Source organism: Lipophrys pholis, assembly GCF_963383615.2.
Source record: "Lipophrys pholis genome assembly, chromosome: 14".
Taxonomy (NCBI): Eukaryota; Metazoa; Chordata; class Actinopteri; order Blenniiformes; family Blenniidae; genus Lipophrys; species Lipophrys pholis.
In genome coordinates this window covers 5,687,923-5,701,735 of record NC_137633.1, presented here as the reverse complement: position 1 = coordinate 5,701,735, position 13,813 = coordinate 5,687,923, and the positions used below count along the sequence as shown (strand labels likewise).

General features: G+C 41.9%; 2 protein-coding genes across 2 annotated transcripts; both read left to right on the top strand.

Annotated features, from left to right (window-relative positions):
- Positions 1-270: 270 nt before the first annotated feature.
- On the top strand, positions 271-2,618 carry LOC308120361 (delayed-rectifier potassium channel regulatory subunit KCNS3-like). Its single transcript, XM_080480938.1, has 2 exons — positions 271-313; positions 1,155-2,618. The coding sequence occupies exon 2, from the start codon at positions 1,214-1,216 to the stop codon at positions 2,507-2,509; it is 1,296 nt and encodes a 431-aa protein (XP_080337064.1). The 5' UTR covers positions 271-313; positions 1,155-1,213; the 3' UTR covers positions 2,510-2,618.
- Positions 2,619-7,543: 4,925 nt separating this feature from the next.
- Positions 7,544-12,758, top strand: LOC308119370 (interferon-gamma-inducible GTPase 10-like). Its single transcript, XM_080479327.1, has 4 exons — positions 7,544-7,629; positions 7,980-8,558; positions 8,855-10,979; positions 11,276-12,758. The coding sequence occupies exons 2-3, from the start codon at positions 7,994-7,996 to the stop codon at positions 9,085-9,087; spliced, it is 798 nt and encodes a 265-aa protein (XP_080335453.1). The 5' UTR covers positions 7,544-7,629; positions 7,980-7,993; the 3' UTR covers positions 9,088-10,979; positions 11,276-12,758.
- The last annotated feature ends 1,055 nt before the right edge of the window (positions 12,759-13,813 follow it).

Genomic DNA, 13,813 nt, shown 5'->3' with positions numbered 1-13,813 from the left:
TTACCACATATACCCCCACCTGCTTTTATATATTGAGCTGCTGCGGCTCACTTTTCTAAAGAAAACCAATTAAAACCCACAATCGGCCCCGGAAAGAGTGATGTGTGCACTCAACCGAAGAAAATGATAAAATATTTACGCTGATAAACGCTGCACAGCTTGCATGAACCTGCGCACCTGACGGACGCACGGACGAAGAGCCCCGGCCACGTGCCGTGCGCGCGCGCGCTGCAAGGCTGTGTGTGCGCGCGCTTCTGACCAGCTGAAGTCAAGCAGCAGGCGATCGGACGCAGCACCGTGAGCGCGTGGCCAGGTAAGCCGCTGCACGCATCTGGGTCAACGACATGTGCAAACGGGGCGCATTTTACTTTACTGGGTCGTTGTTTCGTTTGCAAAATATTTTTGGACAGGTGCTTCTTTCTGTCATGTTTTATTTATTAAAATATTACTTTATTTGTATACGTCGTACTATTTCTCGTTTGGAACTATTTCGTTTGAATGTGCAGCAGTTTAATTTGATGCAGAATTGTTTAAAATCTGACCTTTGCTCGGAGCTGGGGACAGTTTGAAACGCAATATTACAGTGCGTAACATAAACCAAAGTAAGCCAGAGCTGCTTGTTTTAGATTTAGAAACATAAGTGGCATCAGATTTTGATCGTTAAAGTCCACATTTTCTTAAAAATGCGTGACAACAGTGCAAAATCAGGTAAAATGACATTTTGTGGGGCAGGTGTACAAGTGAAAAGGAGGCCACCATATTTTAACAAAATAAAAAAAATAAAAAAACTCTGATTTAGTTTAAGTAGATATTTGATGTGATACTCTTGAATTATTTGGAAAAAAAAATAGGCGGATTCACTTCATCATGCATGTGGCTGATGTTAATAGTGTTGATAATTGTATGCAAATATATGAAGTGTGTACTGCTCACTAGCAATTTGCTGCACAAATGTAAGCAAACGTGTAAGCAAACGTGTAAGTCACACCTTGTGCAGACACTGCAACTCCACAACCTAATTTAAAGTGATCACCAGGAAGTAATGTTGACACTTCCACCTTTTCATTAGCCTACAAGGTGTCACAGAAACCCACATGCAACCTGAGACTTGATAGCAGTGACGGGTGCTAATGTCACTGTGTTTGTGTACACAGGCAGCACCGCCTCTGTGATTTTCACCGGGTGTCAGAGTGCAGCCCGCGACGGCCTCATCATGGTGTACGGTCAGATACTGCATCCACCCCGCGACTGCTTCATTAACGTTAACGTCGGAGGTTTCAAGCAACAGCTGGGTCACGCCGTTCTGCAACGATTCCCGCAGACCCGCCTCGGCCGCCTCCTCTGCTGCGGCTCCAGAGAAGCCGCCATGGAGCTCTGCGACGACTTCAGCCCGTCCGAGATGGAGTACTACTTCGACCGCAACCCACGCTTCTTCCGCTACGTCCTTAACTTCTACCTCACGGGGAAAATCCACCTGGTCGAGGGGTTGTGCGTGGTTTCGTTCTGCCAGGAGATCGAGTACTGGGGCATCAAGAAGGGTCACCTGGACTGCTGCTGCAGCGGCAAGTTCCATGAATTGATGCAGCTGGCTGAGGACAAGTGCTGGGACCAGAGGAGCGACGAAGTGCAGCTTCACAGCTCGGGCTCGTCTGTTGAGGAGCTGTCTTCTTCGGAGGACGGCGAGGAAATGTTCGAAGGCTCCTGGTGCGGCAACGTGCGCAGGAGCGTTTGGCTTCGCCTGGAGAATCCTGGCTTCTCCACTTTCGCCAAGGCGCTGGCCGTCGCCTCCCTGAGCGTGGTCATCGCCTCCATCGTGGCCATGTGCGTGCACAGCATGCCAGATTTCCATCGAGTGGATCTTGATGAAAAGGAGATTGAAAATCCGGCGCTGACTTTCTTCGAGTACTTGTGCATCGTGTTCTTCTCCGTGGAATTTGTTGTACGCCTGCTCGTGGCACCCTCGGCCCGACGGTTCATGTGCAGCCCTCTCAATATCATCGACTTGCTGTCGATCGTGCCCTTCTTTGTCACGATGACCTGCGACGCACTGATGGAGGACGACAGCACTCAGCTGGAGAACGTGGGCAAGGTGGTGCAGATCCTGAGGCTGATGCGAGTGTTCCGGATCTTCAAGTTGGCCCGTCACTCGGCAGGCCTGCGCTCCCTCGGCGCCACGCTGCGACACAGCACCCGGGAAGTGGGGCTCCTCGTGCTCTTCCTGTCCGTGGGCATCTCCGTGTTTTCCGCCCTCATTTACTGTGCGGAGAAGGAATCCCAAGAGTCGGAGCTGCAGACTATCCCCATCGGCTGGTGGTGGGCCACCATCAGCATGACCACAGTGGGCTACGGGGACACGTTTCCCGTTACGTTGGCGGGGAAGCTGATTGGAACTCTGTGCATCGTCTGCGGGCTGCTGATTGTTGCGCTGCCCATCACGAACATCTTTAATAAGTTCTCCAAGCTTTACCAGAAGCGGAGACACTTGGATCTCAAGCAAAGCTTGAAGTGAACCACCAAGTACGGCTGATTGAAAATGAAAACCAGGACACATCGAGACTCACAACCCCACACGTTCAGAGAAACTGTATTAGCTGCCAAATAAACCACAAACGTGATTCAAAAGGAGGCCTGTTGTGAAATATTTATCACATTTACACCATTTCTGTCGTCGATGTTGACGATTCCGCATGTTTTGAAGAAATCTGAAGCTTCAGACTCTCGTGAAGTTTCATGATGGACCAGTTTAACACCATGAACTACATTAATTATATCACACCATGAACTATATAAATATCACTGAACGCCTCCTCTTAAGTTAAGTCAAAGCATCGCTCTCCCTGGTGGCCGATTGTAATACGGGTCGTAAGATCTGCCCCCTGGCATATTCGCACATTAGACACAAGCCAAATTAGATATTCAAAGTACTAGTTGGATTTTTATGTGTGTGTGGAAGATGGAAGCCATTTTAGATATTAGTGTCCTTATTTCTGGTCTGTTTTAATTAGGTAATAACATATGACATGATTGACAGCTGGTGTTTTGGACACTATTTCGACCGTGCAGCTTCAACACTCAGGGCTCATTAGCTCGGCAGTGAGAGACATCCGGCTTTGGAGCTTTTTCATGCATGCAGAAGTGATTTAAACAAGCCAAACTAAATGGCAGTAATTGTCCTTGCATTACTAATTTCAGAATTGCAATCTGTTACTGTCGAGCACATTCGTCTGCAATGCACTGATAGGTACAAACCGTTATGGAGGTTTGCATACTTTAACCTTCATATGAGCCACTAGTTTCCAAGATGAAAACCTTTAATAATATCTTTTTAACCTTGTGGCATGTCTTTCTTTATGAGTGCTTTGTCTGTAAGAAGTTAGTAGAATCAAATGGATATGAATGGAACTCAGCAGCCTTTAGATGTAAGCATTGAACGCGTGCATGGTCTGCAGAAACGTGCAACTGGGCTCAACACTTTAAAGGGACACTGCAATCAAGTCAGTAATCGTCAGCCACCATACTGGTTCTATTGGACAAAGCGAGACGCCACCAAACTCTTTTGTTTTCACTCAAACAGACGAGGAATTCTACTACTTTCGTAGCCACTCAACCGCCTTAGAGACGACGCAGTGATACGTAATTTCAATAGTGCTTCCGACGTTGTAGTCCATTCCCACGCTGCAGCCAGGAGTCGTTTTCCGCTAATAATAGTCATGTCTCAGTTGTATCCAGTTTCAAACTCCGTTCCGATGTTTAACCCGGTGCGAGTCGTCATCGTGCTGCGTGCTGGGCCATCAGTGTGATGACTCCTGCGTCAATGTGACTGGGCAAAGAATCAATAAAAAGCCGCAGCAGGTGCTGAGTGCACAATTCAATCCTGGGACGAGTATCGAAAGTCTTTAAGCAGGAGAATTAACCAACAGTCTTTGCTTGTGGTTTCATCATGAGCAGAGTTTCTGTGTTAAATTCGTGCACTGAACCGTGCTGTCGTTTGAATACTCCCCCCATTGCCGCAGTCCCCTTCATTGACAGTTTGTACGAGCGGTGTCTATTTTTTCCCCCTCCTACTACAGATAAGAATGTGCCGATCAATGAAAACCAAATGCCCGCGCTGCCCTCCAAAGGATGCCAAAGGATACGTAGTCTCTACTGTTGGGTTGGTGGTGAGCCATAGTCCGATTATTTCCACTGACAGCTCTACATTTATAATGCACCTGTCAGGGAATTGCTAAGCAGCTCGAGGCTTCAGCCCTTAAATAAATATTTATATCAGCACTTGAGGGGCATGGTCACCTTTTCCGCTCGGTTTCCTCCTTGTGCGCCTTTGCGTTACGCTTAAAGTCACACCGGGTTGCACTCCGATTTAGTTCATTGCTTCTGTCCGTCCGACTGAAAGTCACCGTCAGCAACGCCTGTAGTCACATTAGAAGTGAAGGCCAGCCAGGAGACTCCCTGTACAGGAGCATGGGGGTACTACAGTTAGTAGTAGCTTCTTAAACTTAATAACCTAGAGCGACGTGATGATACTGCGATGGCTCATATTGGGATAATGCAGGATTATCACCTCTGACATAGAGTTCATTTTAATCTTTTTACATTAGGTAGATTGGTTCAAGTCCTATTTTGGACTTTAAATTGAGAAAATGATAAAGAATAATAATATGGAAAGAGTCCAATCTGTCATGCTTTTTTGGACGTTCCGCATACGGATTAAAAAAGTTCGGTCTTAAGGTCAAAATGCATAAACTCGAGTTTCATTAATATCATACAGCTGACAGAAGAGTGTCTTTGGAACGTACTTAATGTGAGCAAAGATAGAAATAACAATGAACCTTGCGTCACTCCATGAGGAATTTCAGTATGCAGTGATGAGTTGTTGTTTTTTTGATTACATGATATCTGTACATTCATTTATTAATTGTATTAATTGTGTAATTATTACAGTTGTTTTAGCTTTGTCTCGTTTCCTGAAATTTTTAAAATTAAGTATTTGATTTCTCAAAACACTTTGGAATGTCTGTCCTGTTTGAAACCCGCCTTTCCTGCATGGCGCTCGTCCCCCTAAATCCATGTTTTGTTTTGCCCTGATGGTGCTTGATTTTGTGTTGAGTTACCTCTCAGTTGTTTCTCGGTGAAAAGGTCAAACTCTTCTAATCGTTGCTTCCTGATGCTCAAAGTGGCGACTCATAAGAAAAGCTGGACATAGTCACTTAGGATTTGATCCACAACAATACTCAAACACCGTGTTGGCCGACCATGAAGTTATCTTCTGCTCTATAAATGTTACAGGACGTCTCAGTGTCATTCACCCAGCTCGGCCCAGACGATCTGAAACATCCCAGAAATCCAGGGTTTGATTTCAGGAAACAGAGTTTGTGCTTGAATTTCTGCTATTGATACTTGAAGGACGTTGCTCAACAAACACGATGACACAACACTCCTCTGACACATTACAAGGGTGAAACACTGTCAGCATGCTGCTGGATGTGGGCAACGGGAATCAGCAGTATTACACCATCACTACAAGCTGGGATCAGTTTTCCAATTGATTTTTTTATTTTTTTTTTTTAATCTCTGGAAAGTAGAATATGTTGGTGGCTGTCGTGGTGACTTGCAGCCAAATCAGGTATTCTGTTTTTGTTGGTTTTAGTCGCTCACGACTGAGTGTCAACCGGGAAGAAAGAAACCAAAAGTGATGATAAAAATGTTGAAAGAGATGCAGAGGAAGCAGCAGCACGCTCTCATTGCATGGCATACCAGCACGGTTTGGGAAGGATTGTACAACCAGGGCGTGGCTGAGCCAGCACCGGACCTCCCACAGTGCACATTTTTGTCTCTTCACCATATTTGAATGAGAAATGAAAACAATCGAAGTTGGAGAAGTTGGAGCAGCAGTGTGTGAGGACGTGTTTGTGCAGAACTCCTGACTGGAATGACCCTTTTTAAAGAATCATACTTTTATAAGTTAACTTCAGACAGACCGTTCTTGCCTCTGACAAGTGGACAACACCAGGATATCGTTCTGACAGTATCACCTTTTCATGACTGAACAACAAAATGTCTAAAGGAAAGCGCCACAAGAAAGAGGCCGCTGCTGAAGCCACGTCTGTAAATGAGGACTGGGTCCAGACGGAATTATTATCCGACCCTCGACCAACACTTACATCATCCTTAATACACGACTGTAGTATTTTGACTAAAAGCATTATTGCAGGTATTTTCTAATATCAAATAAACATTACTTTCTTCCATCTGGGTTTGACAATGAATTTCAATATTGGCATAGAAACAGGAAGAAACAGCTGCATTGCTGATTCAAGTTCAAACTCCACCCAACATGAACATCCTGCCACACACATGATTTCCAGATAAGGAAAGGACAGATTCCAGAAACATAAACACGCACGCACGCACGCACGCACACACACACACACACACACACACACAGACACACAGACACACACACACACACAGGACGGTGTTTCTGCTCCAGTTTCTGCTCTGTTGAGGGAATCCGAGTGAGTTATGATCGGTCTCATTTTTATTTACGGTAATGGAAAAGATTTCTCTCAAAAACAGAATGAACTATACTAATGAAGTTGAATTTCAAGATCTGTGTTTGTGTATCTGTGTTCATGTGTGAGACCCAACATGAACATCCTGTCACACACCATATAAGGAAGGGGCAGACTCCAGCAGCCCGCCTGCGCGCACACACACACACACACACACACACACACACACACACACACACACACACACCGAACAAAGGCACAATGGTAATGGGAACATTTTCAGTGTATTTAATTATCATATTTGACTAATTAAACTTTTCATTTTCCAATACAATTTGACATTTTTCACAATTCCTTCTATATTTTCTTCCTTTTGACATTATTCCTAATAAATCAAATTCATTCTTACCCTTTTTTCCCCCTAATGAGCTGTCAGTTGATACAAGTAGAATGAACAAATATGGAATTTTCCCCCAAATTGTGGTTCGATCAAATAATATGAGGATATATCGAACATCCTAAACACGTGAAAAGTATCACCACGTTTATGATCAGTGTCCTATATCCTGATTCTTGGTGCTACCAGCATCCACAGCTCTCCACCACCATGTCCTCGTAATGCTTGTAGACCACGTTGCTCCAAGTCATAAACACACAAAGAGGAAGTTGCATGAGTTTCGGATCAAGCATGAAGACGTTAGAATGAACCATTGTTCGACTCCGGGTAGTTCCATGTGTGTGTGTGTGTGTGTGTGTGTGTGTGTGTGCGTCACTCTTCTTACTTACCTAGACTACAATCCTCAGCTCAGACATTTTGTGACTGTCTTGCGATTCTATATTAAATCTTTGTGAGTTAAATATTCTGCAACTGCTATTATTATTCTTATCATACAATTTTATTATACAATTATTTAATTTATTTGTTTATTAAATGTTTGGTTCTTGGTTCCATGGTGACAGGCGGGGCCTGCCTCAGGTGACTGGGCATTACTGTGGTATAAAGCCAATTTCTCAACGTGAAACTAGAAGGCTCCTCAGTGTCTAGCTGATAAGATCCCTTTCTTCCCTGTCAGGACGGTGTTTCTGCTCCAGCTTCTGCTCTGTGGAGGAAATCCAAGTGAGTTCTAATCTGTCTCATTTTGAATTTATTGAACAGATTTCTCTCAAAAAAACAGAATAAACTATGCTAATGAAGTTGAATTTAAAGATCTGTGTTTGTGTATCTGTGTTTATGTGTGAGTGAGAGAGAGAGGTAGATTATTTTTAAATATTAAAATCTGAAGAATTAAATGTCCATTTAAAAATTTTCAAATGATATACATTTGCAGTTACACTGCATGAAGACATAATTGAGTTTGTCATGAATCTATCGAGGTTCAGGACTACACTTTGTTAAATTGTTCAAATCAAAACTGTATATCCTTCTTTGTTTAACCAGAAAATGATGGTTATTTCTATGTTTCTCAGCTTCTAGGACAGCCATGGATAATCAATACGACGTGATTACGGGTGACGAACTCAAGGAAATTCAAGAAGCAATAAAGAAAAGTCCTGCTGAAGGAGTTGAACTGGTCAAAGTGTATTTAGATAAGAAGGAGAACACTCCACTAAACATTGCCATCACTGGAGAATCTGGCTCTGGAAAATCCAGCTTTATTAATGCTTTCAGAGGCATTGAAGACGGCGATGAAGGAGCCGCCCCAACTGGAGTTGTTGAAACCACCAAAGAGGTTAAAGCGTATCCTCATCCCAGCCTCCCCAATGTCACATTATGGGATCTCCCTGGTGTTGGCACAACCAACTTCCCAGCTGCTGAGTACTTGGAGCTGGTTGGATTTGAGAAGTTTGACTTCTTCATCATCATCTCAGCCTCTCGCTTCAAAGAAAACGACGTGAAACTCGCTCTGGAGATCAACAGGATGGGGAAAAAGTTCTACTTTCTCCGTTCGCAGATCGACATTGATTTATCCAAGGCAAAAAGAAGTCAGAAGAGCAATTTCAACAGAAAGAAGACTCTCGGAGTCATCAGAGAAGACTGCATTAAAGGTAAGTACTCTTTTTAAATTACTAAGTAGAGAGTATTGTGTTCATGTTTCACCAGAGAATCCGTCCAGAGTGTACCCTGCCATTGCCTATTGTAAATAGGTCTCAGCCCTGCACAACCCTGGGTTGGATGAAGTGGTAGAGATGATGATGGTGCAACTTCAAGGCAGACATTACCTGACAAATACAATTAAAAAGCAACATAACTGAGAATAAATGCATTTTAAATTTTAGTTTCAGTCTTTTTTCTCTTCAAATCTTTCCAACAATATGATTGTCTGTTTCTTTGACACCTGCAGGTCTTCGTGATCAAGGCTTTGAGGCTCCACAGGTCTTCCTGGTGTCCAGCATTAAGTCCGACCTCTTTGATTTCCACTTGTTACAGGAGACATTAGAGAGAGAACTTCCTCGACACAAGAGTAATGCTTTTCTCTATGCAATGCCCAATATCAGCATGGAGATAATCAAGAAGAAGAAAGATGCTTATACCAAGCACAAATCAAATATTATGTGCTTCTATCTTCAGCTGTAGCAGCCGTACCGATCCCTGGACTTTCTACTGCTGTTGATCTGACCTTGGTGGCATGTCTTGTCACAAAATATGTCTTCGGGTTTAGGCTTGATGTGAATTCACTGAAGAGGCTTGCTGCCTCCTCAGGTGTACCATACTCTGACCTGGTTTCTGTCATTACTTCACAACTGGGAGCAACAAAAATCACCCCTGACCTCATTCAGAAGCTGTTGACCCCACTTGCAATGGTAGCAGTATTAATGGCTGCAGAGGAAGTTTCCAGACTCCTCCTTTTTATTGGGATCCCAATAGCAATGTGCCTCTCTGGTTATACCACTTACAAAATTCTGAATTATTTGCTCGACCTGATTGCTGCTGATGCTCAGAAAGTGTTTGAAAAGGCTGTTAAAAAAAACACTGAAGTGTGATTCTGTGTCACAGGTCAAAGTCGTGTTCACTCCTGTTTTTCTGAGCAGATTAAATAGGAGTTAATTACGAGTGTAACACAAGAGTATGAGCTGAATATCTGTGTGGACTGTATGTAATGTAAGGGCTCCTCATTTATCGCAGCAAAGATTTATGTATTAGTGTAATCTTAAACATCAACACCTTTTACAAGTAATGTTGACAGTGGGTGACAATCATTTAAACATCTATACCAGCATAACAATCAGATGTATATTATCAAAGTCTTCACTGACCTCTTGTGGTCATATTGAGGTTGTACAACAAGATATTATTCATTTTTCAATCATTGTTTTTCTTTGTTCTTAGTTTCCTGTTGAAATTTGCAAGCAGTCGTGTAACAAAAGTATATTTTTTGTTTTGTTGTCGTTTATGTTATTAGTTTGGTTGAAGAGACGTTGAGTTGTTTTATGAGGCTTGATGGAGATTTATTGCGTTCACGTGGGCACATTGAGGATCTACAACAGTAATCATTCAGATTTTGATGATTTCTCTCACTTTTGAATGAATACTGTTGCGGGGAGAGGGGGGGGGCACAAAGGATCATGGGAAATGCTTGTAATTTTGTTTATGAGTTGCTCTAGTTACATTTCAGTTGAACTGTTAAAGATCTGTGTTTGTGTATCTGTGTTTATGTGTGAGTGAGAGAGAGAGGTAGATTATTTTTAAATATTAAAATCTGAAGAATTAAATGTCCATTTAAAATTTTTCAAATGATATACATTTGCAGTTACACTGCATGAAGACATAATTGAGTTTGTCATGAATCTATCGAGGTTCAGGACTTCACTTTGTTAAATTGTTCAAATCAAAACTGTATATCCTTCTTTGTTTAACCAGAAAATGATGGTTATTTCTATGTTTCTCAGCTTCTGGGACAGCCATGGATTAACAATACGACGTGATTACGGGTGACGAACTCAAGGAAATTCAAGAAGCAATAAAGAAAAGTCCTGCTGAAGGAGTTGAACTGGTCAAAGTGTATTTAGATAAGAAGGAGAACACTCCACTAAACATTGCCATCACTGGAGAATGTGGCTCTGGAAAATCCAGCTTTATTAATGCTTTCAGAGGCATTGAAGACGGCGATGAAGGAGCCGCCCCAACTGGAGTTGTTGAAACCACCAAAGAGGTTAAAGCGTATCCTCATCCCAGCCTCCCCAATGTCATATTATGGGATCTCCCTGGTGTTGGCACAACCAAGTTCCCAGCTGATAAGTACTTGGAGCTGGTTGGATTTGAGAAGTTTGACTTCTTCATCATCATCTCAGCCTCTCGCTTCAAAGAAAACGACGTGAAACTCGCTCTGGAGATCAACAGGATGGGGAAAAAGTTCTACTTTCTCCGTTCGCAGATCGACATTGATTTATCCAAGGCAAAAAGAATTCAGAAGAGCAATTTCAACAGAAAGAAGACTCTCGAAGTCATCAGAGAAGACTGCATTAAAGGTAAGTACTCTTTTTAAATTACTAAGTAGAGAGTATTGTGTTCATGTTTCACCAGAGAATCCGTCCAGAGTGTACCCTGCCATTGCCTATTGTAAATAGGTCTCAGCCCTGCACAACCCTGGGTTGGATGAAGTGGTAGAGATGATGATGGTGCAACTTCAAGGCAGACATTACCTGACAAATACAATTAAAAAGCAACATAACTGAGAATAAATGCATTTTAAATTTTAGTTTCAGTCTTTTTTCTCTTCAAATCTTTCTAACAATATGATTGTCTGTTTCTTTGACACCTGCAGGTCTTCGTGATCAAGGCTTTGAGGCTCCACAGGTCTTCCTGGTGTCCAGCATTAAGTCCGACCTCTTTGATTTCCACTTGTTACAGGAGACATTAGAGAGAGAACTTCCTCGACACAAGAGTAATGCATTTCTCTGTGCAATGCCCAATATCAGCATGGAGATAATCAAGAAGAAGAAGGAAGCTTACCAAGCACAAATCAAGTATTATGTGCTTCTATCTTCAGCTGTAGCAGCCGTACCGATCCCTGGACTTTCTACTGCTGTTGATCTGACCTTGGTGGCATGTCTTGTCACAAAATATGTCTTCGGGTTTAGGCTTGATGTGAATTCACTGAAGAGGCTTGCTGCCTCCTCAGGTGTACCATACTCTGACCTGGTTTCTGTCATTACTTCACAACTGGGAGCAACAAAAATCACCCCTGACCTCATTCAGAAGCTGTTGACCCCACTTGGAACGGTAGCAGCATTAATAGCTGCAGAGGACGTTTCCAGAGTCTTCCTTTTAATTGGGATCCCAATAGCAATGTGCCTCTCTGGTTATACCACATACAAAATTCTGAATTATTTGCTCGACCTGATTGCTGCTGATGCTCAGAAAGTGTTTGAAAAGGCTGTTAAAAAAAACACTGAAGTGTGATTCTGTGTCACAGGTCAAAGTTGTGTTCACTCCTGTTTTTCTGAGAAGATTAAAGAGTAGTTAATTACGAGTGTAACACAAGAGTATGAGCTGAATATCTGTGTGGACTGTATGTAATGTAAGGGCTCCTCATTTATCGCAGCAAAGATTTATGTATTAGTGTAATCTTAAACATCAACACCTTTTACAAGTAATGTTGACGGCAGGTAACAATCATTGAAACATCTATACCAGCATAATAATCAGATATCTTCAGATTATTGAGTGGTATAATGCAGTGGAATTATAGATTAAACAATATAATTTACAACCTCTACTTATAATTGTGTTATTTTTGTTTGAGCCTTTCCTGAAGTTGATTTATATGACTGGGTTATAATGATATGTGTGTATTATCAGCATCTTTACTGGCCTCTTGTGGTCATATTGAGGTTGTACAACCAGATACTATTAATTTTTAATCATTGTTTTTCTTTGTTTTCAGTATCCAGTGGAAATTTGTAAGCAGTCGTGTAACAAAAGTATATTTCTGTTTTGTTGTTGTTTATGTTATTAGTTTGGTTCAAGAGACGATGAGTTGTTTTCTGAGGCCTGATGATGTTTGTTGCTTTCATGTGGACACATTGAGGATCTACAACATTAATCATTTAGACTTTGATGATTTCTCTCACTTGGTAATGAATACTTTAGCTTTCAGCAAGGCTTTTTACCCCAAAATAGAATGAAGTATTTTCAAGAGTACTTATTTTGTGGTCACGTCTTTTGCGATGGGTCTTATTACATTAATAATCATTTGTAACCAGAACTTACATTTTACTATATAATAATAAAGCTACTTAATTCAAGCTTCTGCAATGGCGTCATTCATATTTTTTTGTGGGGTCTAATAAAGCTGCCAAAGGGTCCTGGACAGGTAAATCACAAGGAGCACCTGATAGCGATATGGTTACTTTAGGGCCACCAGTTACAGACAATTTCATATTGGTAGAAAATATGGACAAAGAAGCTATATTACAAAATGATTAATAAGAATAATGTGGTTGCTGTAAAGTCACTACTATCAGCAATGATGTGCTGGTGATTGATTGATTGATTGATTGATTTTGTGAAAATACTAAAATGGCTGCAATTAATGAGGTTTTCAGTGACCTGGGTGGAATTTGAATTTTCCCATATTTCCTATTTAGAAAACTGAGTCCACAGATCCGGTACGATACAAAAGTCTTAATTTCAGTGCAAAAGGATATTAGATGAAAATCATCAGAAAACAAAACACGAGCATTGCCTCACAAACTCTGCCAAAGCGGTCAAAAACCTGTGCTACCCTTCCGGGGTCAACACCTGTTTGCTCATTGATTGCCCCAGCATATTAGCATATGACGTCAGCGCCACAAAATGTAAACACACAGGTACAAACAAATACCCAACTTTCAATAATACCATATCTGGCTCCTACAATAGTTGCAGAATAGTTTGTGCATTATATTGACATGTCTGTATGGTGATTTGTGTGCATGCTCCTGGCTGCAGTGCTATACGTGGACATATTTCAGTTGGGAGGAGCTACGAGTGTCACCCAAATATATTTCTTGTGAAACTTGTAATATATTTTGTTGTGTTTATAGTTTAATCGTTAAAATTACACTTTACATTATAACTATTCTTTATAGTCAGTCTGATCATGTGACAGCTGTCAGTGAAAAGCATAACCATGTTGGAAACGTACACAGGACCAAAGCAACTGTTATCATTCATTATTATACCAACGACTCCAGAGGAGACAGATTGACGAAAGCAACTCTGAACAAAACAGCAACCACTGACTCTGTCAGTCATTTAACTGATGATCCACCACCACACAGCATTCCCAAATATCAACAGCAACTGTGCAAGTGTAAAC